We start from the raw sequence: 10,220 nt of genomic DNA, 5'->3' as shown, positions 1-10,220 counted from the left end.
TCACCCCAAAGGAGGAGTAGACCCTTGCCTGTCAGCAGTTTGCCCCCAGGCCCATTCCCAGCTCCCTCCCCAGCTCCCAATCCACTTTCTGTCCCTTCTGGACATTTCACATCCACAGAACCCCACAGGACATGGCCCTCTGAGTCTGGCTCCTTTCACCTGGTGCACTGTTCTCAAGGCTCATCTGCCCTGTGGCGGGCATCCGTGCTCCATTCCTTTTGACGGCCGAGCAGTAAACATTCCATTTTACGGACAGACGTTTTGTTTATCCACTCATCTGGTACGGACATTCGGGCTCTTTCTACTTTGGGCTAGAATACTGTAATCATACAGGATAGAACCTTGTTATGAACACTTGCCGGCATGTTGCCGCGTGGACAGGCGTCTTCGGCTCTCCAGGGAACCTCTGCGTAACCCGGGAACTCTAGCTTCACCGTTTCTTTTTTTTTTTTTTTTAAAGATTTTATTTATTTATTTATTTGACAGAAATCACAAGTAGGCAGAGAGGCAGGCGGCGGGGGGGGGGAAAGCAGGCTCCCCGCTGAGCAGAGAGCACAATGCGGGCCTCGATCCCAGGACCCTGAGATCATGACCTGAGCTGAAGGCAGAGGCTTAACTCACTGAGCCACCCAGGCCCTCCAACCTTCACCCTTTCGAGGGAACACGAAACCATTTTCCAGTTTTCCAAAACGGCTGCTCGCTTGGCACTCCCACCAGGAGTGCACTGGTTTTAAGCAGGGCAGTTCCTGCATGGGCTTCTGAACAGTGCCCATGGCCATGTAGCTGTGGCCAACAAGATGAAATCTCTAGAAGACATTTATTCCCCTTTTCTCCCTTCCTCCCTGCCTATAATGAGACCTCTGGAACGTCTACTGCCCTCAGTCCCTGCCCACAGCTTCCAGTTTATTTAGACCCCCCCCCCCAGTGGCCCTTTCCACAGAGTCTTTACTTAGCTTTTCCTTTCCCCAGTTCCAGAGCGATGGTCATTCCCCCCACACGCCAGCATGCAGGCACGCGTGTGTGCCCACATGCGTGGGTACATGGGCACGTGTGTACGTGCATGTGCACAGCATGAGCTCACAGGTGCACACACGCGTGCCCGCGTCTCTGTGTGGCGCCTGCTTCCCTGGCGGTATGCACACGTATGCACACACGCACAGTGTTCTCTGCACACAGACACACACCTGTGCATGCCGGCGTGGACACATGCACACGCGCAGATACAGGAGGGGCTGGCAGAGGGCCCCTATCCCTTTGCCTCCTCGTCCTGAGATCAGGTTCTGTACCATACTTGTGTGTCCTTCTCGCCTCGGAGGGCCCTTCTGGTTTCAGGCTTCAGGGTGTCCCACACCGCCCTTCCCCTACCCTGCCAGCAGGCGGTGCTCCTACTGCCTCCTCCGCAGCTCTTCCTCTGGGGAGGTGCAGGGCTCCTTGCTCAGCAGGAAGTCAGCTGCTCCCTCTGCCCGCTGCTCCCTCTGCCCGCTGCTCCCTCTGCCTGCTGCTCCCTCTGCCCACTGCTCCCTCTGCCCACCTGCTCATGCTCTCTGTCTCTCTCTGTCAAATGAATGGATAAAATCTTTTTTTTTTTTAAATCATACAGGATATTTCAAATTGCAGCTGCCCCAGAAAACCTAGAAATTTTAGCCGTACAGTCTCTGGGCCTCAGTTTCTCCACCTCAGTGTCTGCATCTGGTGACGATGGTGCTGAGGGGATAGCGCCCTCGCATCGCTGTGGTTTGTCCCGCTGGAGCAGACGCGAGAAGCCTGCTCACCTCTGTGCTCCCATGGGACCCGGACGAAGAGGTGGCCGCTGGGGTGACCTTCTCTCCAGGTGTGAGCCTCCTGTCAGTGACCGAGAGCTGCCCCAAGCTCTGGCCCAGGGGAGCCGCAGGTCCTCATGATTTGTGCAGATGATTCAGTCCCCGTTCATCAGCTCCAGGGGAAGATCCTTGGACCTACCCTGTGACCTGCGACCCGCGGCAGGGAAAGAACTGGCGAATCAGGACCAGTGCGTCACCTTCTTTCAGGTCCGAGGAGCTGAAACTGCCGGCACCCGCCGGGGGGAGGAGGAGGAGCCCTGAGCCCAGGGCCGGCGGCGCCGCGGGGCCGAGAGACCCCGCACGGCAGGGACCCCCGTCCCGGGCCAGGTACCTTTCCGAGGACACGTGCGCCCACCGCCCTCCTCCTTCCCGAGACGGGCGAGTCTGACCGGAGGCGGGCCCGGGCCGGCTGTGGGAGGGGGACTGCGCGCTCGCGGGGATGGGAAACCGCAAACCTCGGCAGCCCGGAGCCCGCCCCGGCCACACCTGCGAGCGAGGGCGCGGAGCCCGGAGGGTTCCCGGGGTGCGGGGCCCGGGGCGGGCACACGCTTCTTTTCGGGGTGATGGAACTGGAAAGCGGACGGCAGGGACGGTCGCGCCCTCCGGGAACGCACGAACGCCCTGAACTGCGCCCCGCGACCGCGCGAGTTGAACAGCGAGTCCGGCCACGCGTGTCCGGCCCGGCGCAGATACTCGCGGACGGCGGGCGAGGGCGGCCCCCACCGCGCGGCGCACGCGCTCCCGGTTCGCCTCCCGCGCTCTGCTTCCGCGGGAGGACGGCGGCGCGGCGGGACCCGCTGCCCTCCGAGGCCTCCGGGCTGCCCAAGAGGCCAGAGGCAGTTTGGTGGTAGCGGAGGGGCCAGTGGGTCCGGCAGAGTCCACTGAAACCGCAGGGCCGGGCGGAGGGGTTAAGGCCTGCGGCCACGCGCGGCCTCGGCCGGCAAGGGGCGGAGCGTGTCTGGGGGGGTGGGGCGCAGGGGGGGACCGGGCCTGCGGGGCGGGGTCTGGCGGGAGAGACCCCGGGAGGGGTCCCCTGCCCCCGCCCAGGCCGGAACACACCCGGGGAGACCCGGGCTGGCGTTTCCGAGGAAGCAGACAGCACGGGCCAGCGCCCTTGCCAGAAGGGGCCAGCGAGCCGTGAAGAGGGCAGGGAAACCCTCCCAGGGCGAGGCGGGGGGAGGCCGCCCCAGCGGCAAAGGCCTGGCTCGGGAGTGGGGCATCATCCGTGTGAGTCATCCACGAAGCCGGTTTGCTGAAGGCCCACTACGTGCCAGTCGCAGTTGCAGGTGTTGCCTGAGGTCAGTGTGAGCTGCGACACGGGTCAGGCTGTTCCCAACAAGACCACAAGCGCACCTGTGCCAGCCTTCTCGCTCTGTTATTCCTGGTCCTCTCACCGACGACGCTCCAAGGGTCTGGGGCATCGACTTCGGCCCCGCACGACAAGTGAATGGCACTTGAGGAGCACGTGAGGACAGAGAGGACTCTAGAGAGTTCACCAGCCAGGTCGGCACCACTCTGAGGCATCCTGGCCTCTGGAGGCTGCAAGCGGGGGAGCACCTGTCAGAGCGTGGCCTTGGCCAGCCCCCACCCCCACCCCACCCCACCCCGAGGTGCTTCACAAACGGGAAACTAAGGAATGTGCAGGGGACAGCTGTAGCCTCTGGGGCAGGCCGCCTGCAGCATGGTGCGGGGGTAACAGGCCTCTGTGCCTGGCACAGGCCCTGGTGAATGGCTCCTTGAGGAAGGTGGCTCCGGTCCTGGGTCCTGTGCACTCTCTTCCTTCTGGGTACTTCCCCCCACCATTAGGAGGAGTAAAACACAAACAAGGACTTTGGTCCTGCTGTCGGCTGATTATCCTGACCAAGTCCAAGCATAAATGCGTGACATGGGCAGAACCCTGGGGCCTGGGGGAGGCCCAAAGAGTTGCAGCTTCTTTTTGAGAGAGGACACTTAGTCCCCAGGATGGACTGCTGGCCAGTGATCAGCCCAGGGCAGCTAAGGGAGTGGCCGTGGACTGTACTTCCAGGCCCCTTTCTGTTCCCAGTTTGTACTCATGGCTTTCTGGGAGGGGGAACAGGCCCCCTTTCATCTGGGAGTTCTGCCAACAACCTATTTTTACTGGTTTGACAAAATCCCCTGCCCCCACCCCGTGAGACAGAGAAACCAGGCTGACACATGGCCGTGGGGCATTCCCAGCCTCTCCTGTCTCTAGGCATTGCTACACACCGCTCAGGACTTGATACCTGCCTCCCCAACCCTTTTGGGGCAGGGGCTGCACTCCTGAGACTGACTGCTGGAGAGGGGAGACCTGCCAGGGGAGAGCCCGCCTGCTTTGTGCAGGGGGGAGGGCACTGACTCCCCTGCGTTCTTCCTGGCCACGCCGGGGAAGGTCAGTTTGTACTGCTGTCTCGCCCACACCTGCCGGGCCCCTGTGCACAGAGCAGTGGGTATCTACTAGATGTTCAGAAGTGTGTATTAGCATGATGCCTGGGGCGCCTGGGTGGCTCAGTTGGTTAAGCGACTGCCTTTGGCTCAGGTCATGATCCTGGAGTCCTGAGATCAAGTCCCGTATCGGGCTCCCTGCTCAGCATGGAGCCTGCTTCTCCCGCTGACCTCTCTCCTCCCATGCTTGCTCTCTCTCTCAAATAAATCAATAAAATCTTTAAAATTTTTTTTAAAATATTAAAAACAAAACATGATGCTTGACGGTTCTCCCTTTCCACATGGGTGGGCATAGGCCTCGAGAAGCAATGCCATGATGGTCAGTCCTTCTTGCTTTGGACGCATCTTCCCAGGGGGAAGAATCAGGACTCTGGGTCTTTGAAGCTTGTGGTCATTCTCAACTTTAGCACTCTTGTTTTCTTTCCCAAGGAAGAGCACTCAGGCCCAATACAAACGAGACGAAAAGGTTGATTTGGATTCCAGGAAGATGGGACTGAGACCCTGGTGGCTTCACCTTCTCCTTTCGGGTCCGACAGCAGGCTCCAGGTTTGAGCGCGGAGGACCAGACGACCAGACAGATGTTGGACGTGGGAGGACAGCAGCCTGCCGCGCAGCAGGGAAGGTGACACAGGACTGGAGGGGAGCTGCTCGGTAGACCACGGGCAGCCCAAGAGGCCCCGCATACCTGTGTCCCTGTGTCCCAGCTTGTGTCCTGCGGGTGCCAGGACCTGGACGGACAGACAAGCTCGGCTCCCTCTTTCCCTCTTGCAAAAATCACTGCCTGGGGGCCCGTCTCGAGTCAGTCGCGGGGAGCCACCGGGTTCCCGGACACCTGCCAGGACAAACGAAGCCCCCGCGCCAGCACGTGGAGCCTGCATGTGGGAGCGGGCAGGGCGGGGGGTCTCCCGGGCCGGGGTGCAGCGGCGAGGCAGAGACAGAAAGGGGGATGGCCTGGGAGCCCCGGGGTCCAGAGGACACGGGTGCGCACTGGCCCCTCCCCGCCCCGCCCAGTCCCCGCCCAGACCCCACCCCTCCGCCCGAAGCCATGGCCCCGCCCCTCGGGCAGCGTGGCCCCGCCCCGCCGGGTTGCTAGGGGAAGTGACGTCACAGCGCGATGGCGGCGGCTCCTTCAGGCAGCTGAAGGGGGATTTAGGCCCGGAAGATCCGAGTCCATCCGCGGCGGGGAGAGGGCGAGCGGGGTCGGTGGGGGCCGGAGCAGGGGCGGCGGCGCTCGGACTGTCCCATCCGCCCCGTATTGAGGCGCTGGGAGCAGCGGGGCGGCCGGAAAGCGATGGTGAAAGCGGGGCCGTGAGGGGGGCGGAGCCGGCAGCCCGACCCGCCGTAGCGGCAGCAGCGGCGCCGCCTCCCCGAGCTCAGACCCAGGAAGCGGCCGGGAGGGCAGGAGCGAGCCGGACCCGCCGCCGCCGCCGCCATGGAGCTCAGAGTCGGGAACAGGTACCGGCTGGGCCGGAAGATCGGCAGCGGCTCCTTCGGCGACATCTATCTCGGTGAGGCGCCCCTCCCCCCGGGCCGGGGCCGCCCCCCGCAGGGCGTCCGCCCAGCCCCCGCCCCCTGCGCCCCGGGCCGGGGCCGCCGCTCCGGGGACCCCGCTCCGAGGACGCCGCTCCGGGGACCCGGGGACAGACCCCCTCGGCGCTCGTCCAGCCGCCGCCCCGGACCCCTCCCCGGCCTGCGGCTGGACCCGGCCCGCCCCCCCCGCCCCGCCCCGCCCGATCCGGGCGCCCGCAGCCCCGGCTGTGGGCAGCGCGAGCTCCTCGGCCCTGCGGTGGGGCCCGGCCCGAGCCCCCGGGGACGGCTGCCCAGACGCGCGCCCGGGGCCGCCGGGGAGTGGCCCTGAGCCTCGGCCCGCGCCCCCGGCCGCCCGCCGTCCGCGCCGGGGTGTCCCCGCAGGCAGACAAAGGCCACCGGGCGGGTGTGCGGCCCCGGCGTCCTGTGCACGTGGGGGTGGGCACGGGGACAGGCCAGGGCGCTCCCCCGGGTCTGGGCCGCGGGCCGCTGGAGCGCAGGACCGAGCGCGGGGTCGGCGGGGCGGGCCGTCCCGTCCCGGAGTGCGTGTTGCGCACGGGGCAGGAGCGGGTGGGGTTTGAGGGGGTCGGGCCGGAGTCGCGTAGCCCTGCTGGCGAAGTTGGACGCGGGGGCACGAGCAGGGCGCTGGGCCGGCGAGGCTGTCCCCCTGCGCCGGGGGCTCCGGGTCGCCGCGGTCGGCGCGCGTCCGAGGCCGGGGGCGGAGGCGCGGGCAGAGCCGCGAACCTGGCGGGGCCCCGCCCGGCCTGCCCTGCTGCCCCCGGGCGCGCTGGGGCCGGGGCCGGGGCGCGCGTCCGTGGAGTCCGTCGTGGTTTCGGCGCCTTCGTTCCCACGCGGCGAGCCGGCGGGTCGCGCTGCCCCGCGCTCGGACCCCAGCGCGCTGCCGAGCCGTCTCTCCCCGGTCGTCCCGGCTGCGGCCCCGCGGCACCGGCTTCGGGGAGGCGGGCGGAGCGTGAGCGGTTTGCGTTCGTTCTGGGGCGGTGGGTTGGGGCTCAAGTTCCTGCTCTTGTAAGTGTGTTTGACCGAGGCCAGCGGGAGAGGGCGCAGCAGGCTCCCGCCGCGGGGGGCGCGGCGCGCGGGGCGCGGGGCTGGACCCCAGCGCCTGGGATCCTGACCTGAGCCGGAGGCAGAGGCTTCACGATGGAGCCCCCGGGGCCCCTCGGCTGGAGTTTTAACCCAGGGGGCAGGAGCCGCTCTGAGAGTGCGTCCACCGGCCACCGGTACTCGGGAGTCCAGGCGGCTGAGCTCAGGCTTTCTGACGCCGCGGCGACCGCCGGCCGCACCTCGTAGCTCTCCGTCCACGTCCACGATCGTGCTGAGCTGCCCCAGAGGGGTCTGTCCTGTCCCCAGGACCTCTCATGCCCTGGCTCCCAGCAGCCCCGCGGCCCATCCCTCGAGGCGCACCCAAGACACAGCTGACGTTTCCTGGCGGCGGCTCTTGGCCCACACGGTGGTCGGTTCAGGCTAAGCGCTGCCCCACGGAGGAAAGGCCCACGGAGGAAAGGCGATCTTGTTCTGTGAAGGAGATGTGGCCGGAAAGCTCCCCAGCTCCTGTGGTTAAGGGTCCGAGAGGGCTGCTCCGGAGACCATGGGGGGGGGGGTCCACACCAGGTTTTCCTGTGTCAGTAAAGGCGTAAGTTAAGGAATTGATGGGGTCCTCATGTGTCCCATACTCTGGTGCCAGCACGACTTAAGTCGCTTCCCCTGTCATTGCACGACTGACCAGAGCCAGCTCGACTCCTGGACGGGTTCACCACATTGTGGTCCTGGCGTGCGGAGTCTTGGATTTCCGCCTGGGACTTCCTGTGCCTTCACAGGTTGGAAACCGCGAGGAGGCCCGTCTTTCAACTTGCTGAGGGCCGTGTGGACCGAGAGGGCCAGGGCTGCCCTGCCTTCCCAGCGGCCTGCGGCACCGACACGGTCAGGCCGCCCTGTGCTCTACCAGTCGTTCTAGTCCTTCCCACAGCTGCCCTTTTAAAGGGGACAGTACGTTGGGACTCTTTCTCCAATGCCTGGACTTCAGAAAGTTCATGTTCTGGACTTGGGCCACTGTGGACCCCAGAATGTGTGGTCCTGACCCTCAGTCCACCTCCAAGCCTACCAGATCCCAGAAGCTCTCAGGAAGGACGGGCTAGGAAGGCTTCGGAGCCCGTGTGTCCTGTACAGCACACACCTAGGCGGGACGTTGCCGGGACTCGGTGTGGCCAGTGGGCGTAAGGCAAAGCTTTCCCTTGGGGTCCGTGTACCTCTTGTGCGCCTCCATGTTCTCCACGTGGACCACGTGCTCTGAGCGGTAGAGTGGACGGAGGGAGTGTGCAGGGGCTGTGCTGCAGGAGGCACAGCCTCTGTTCTGCTCAGCCCGCGGCCCTGTCCTGTCCACGTCTGTCTGCTGGAGGCTGGCAGAAGGGTCCTCGGGGCCCTCCCGTCCCCTGCCTCTGTCACTCGTAATGGGCGGAATGGCGGTTTCTTCCTGCCCGTGCCCTGTCAGACCCCGTCACTCCATTTACCAGGGGGCGGCCCGCGTGTTCCCTGGGTGGACCGCGCGGTCTGATGTCCTAGCGCACGTAAACACCTTTAGAGACCTTCAGTACTCGGTTTTCATGTTTTTCCTCTCACGGACTTTCCCTCAGGAGCAGCGCGGCGCAAGGAGTCCGGCACGCAGTAGGGGATCCGAGGTGGCGGCTGCCGGGCCGCGGGGAGAGACCAGTTGCCTGAACTGGCTGACGCTTTCCTAGGGTGGTGGCTTAAGCTCGGAGAGGCTCTGATGAGAGGCCGTGCGCCTGCATCGGTTGCCTTGTCAGCGTGGCCCTGGGAGAGTGACCCGCCTGGCGACCCAGAGGCTGCGCCCTCTGGCTTCGCTAAGACAGTCCTCGGCGGGTGCGGGTGGAAGGACAGCTCGTCCCGGGACGGCGTCAGGCCTGGGGTTGGGTGCGCGTAGTTCACCGTCTGACTTGGCTGACCTGGAGAGACGTGATTCTGTTTTCTTAGGACGACCGCTAACCCGCGCCTACGTAGAGACTAGTACCTTCGCCTGGAGAGAGGAACTCGTACCCGACGGGGTGGGCTTCCTTGCGGAGCTACCTCGGAGTTGAGGTTGTTCGGGACATAAAAGTGGTTGCTGTAGACAGACACTGTGGATTGACTTCCGACTCGGAAACCGAGTGCCCGGTGCGGTCTTTCCGATTCTTGTTCTCCGTCTACAAGTGCTTGTAAGAGTCCGTTACGCTGAAGAACCAGGTTTTGTAATTTCCCGTTCTTCCCGGACCGTTATTTTTGTAGAAGATGATGAATTGAACTGGCTGCGGTGTCACTGCTGTCAGAGCCCCTCGCTGCTCTCTCGCTGCCCGGCATCGGTCCCCGCCGTGGGCCAGGGGTGGTTCGAGCTCCCGACTGGGGGCAGCACTCCTGGTGAAGTGTGAGGCGTGAGGCCAGCCCCAGGAAGCAGGGCAGGGCTGCAGGGCTGTATGGACGCGTGGGCCTCGGTTTTGCCTGTGATGTTTGCTTCTCAAGGAGTGCCCAGGAACTAAAGCTGGGCTTCTTGGTCCGTCTGCCCACTGGGCAGACATCCTCCAAAGAAACGCCTGCAGTGTCTGCTGTGCTCACCTTTTATCTGCAGAGCCCAAGCCGGCTCTCTTTGGATCATGTGACCTGGCAACTCTGACAGTTACGATCCTAGGGGAGGCTGGCCCTGTTTTCAGGTGCGATCTGGGGGAGGCCGGCCCTGTTGCTGCTGTGATCTGGGGGAGGCCGGCTGTATTGCATTTGCAGTCGTGCAGGGAGCCTGGCACCGTGATAGGAGAATGGACTTCAGATTGTTCTCCACAGTTGCCCGTGGTCATTTGTTTCCAAGACCGTCAGGTCAGTATTGCTGGATTGATGGCAAGATATTTGCGTTATCCGGCACAGTGGGGTAGAGCTAGAATGTTCTCTGCCTTTTTGAAGGCATTGGTCTGGTAGGTAGTTTGTGTGGGTCCAGGCTGTCCTGTCATCGAAGACCTGCTTTGTGGCAGGGGTGACAGTGCTGACGTAGTTGGCGGAGCAAGACTGCTCTCGCTGAAGGCCCCGCTGCTTCTGCTTTGGGGAACAGAGTTGCTGATGTAACCAGAAAGCTGAGTCATCCGTTTCTCTGTGTCTCCTGGGCTGGCGGGTTCAGCTCGGAGTCCAGGTCCTCACAGGAACTCCCAGTGCATCTTGCATTTGCACAGCACATTGATGATGAAGTCATTTCTCTTGTAATTGGACAGATCATCGCAAGTGCGGGCAGGAAGAGCACAATATATTACCTGTCTTCTTTCTGAGTGCTCACAGGAGTCTGTGTGGAACGGTCAACGCAGTTCTTAAATCTAGGGTGGTCACTTGCCGCCCTCAGATGGCGGTCCTCCCCACGGTTCTGGAGTCAGGCCCAGCAGAAGC

At 63.9% G+C, this 10,220-nt stretch overlaps 1 protein-coding gene across 3 annotated transcripts in view; it reads left to right on the top strand.

The window, feature by feature from the left end:
• The first annotated feature begins 2,920 nt into the window (after window positions 1-2,920).
• The window catches only part of CSNK1D (casein kinase 1 delta), a 39,261-nt gene continuing 31,961 nt past the window's right edge, over window positions 2,921-10,220 (top strand). Inside the window, exons 1-2 of one of the 3 annotated variants that reach the window (XM_082705599.1) lie at window positions 2,921-3,118; window positions 4,692-5,770. In XM_082705599.1, coding sequence (XP_082561725.1) covers window positions 5,695-5,770 — 76 coding nt within the window. In that variant the 5' untranslated portion in view covers window positions 2,921-3,118; window positions 4,692-5,694. Of the gene's footprint in view, window positions 3,119-4,691; window positions 5,771-10,220 lie in introns of those variants that run through there. The other 2 variants (XM_082705601.1, XM_082705600.1) reach the window with 2 other exon arrangements.

The sequence above is a fragment of the Mustela nivalis genome, assembly GCF_964662115.1.
Source record: "Mustela nivalis genome assembly, chromosome: 17".
NCBI lineage: Eukaryota > Metazoa > Chordata > Mammalia > Carnivora > Mustelidae > Mustela > Mustela nivalis.
The sequence above is the reverse complement of the archived record's forward strand: the minus strand, read 5'-3'. Positions and strand labels throughout refer to the sequence as shown.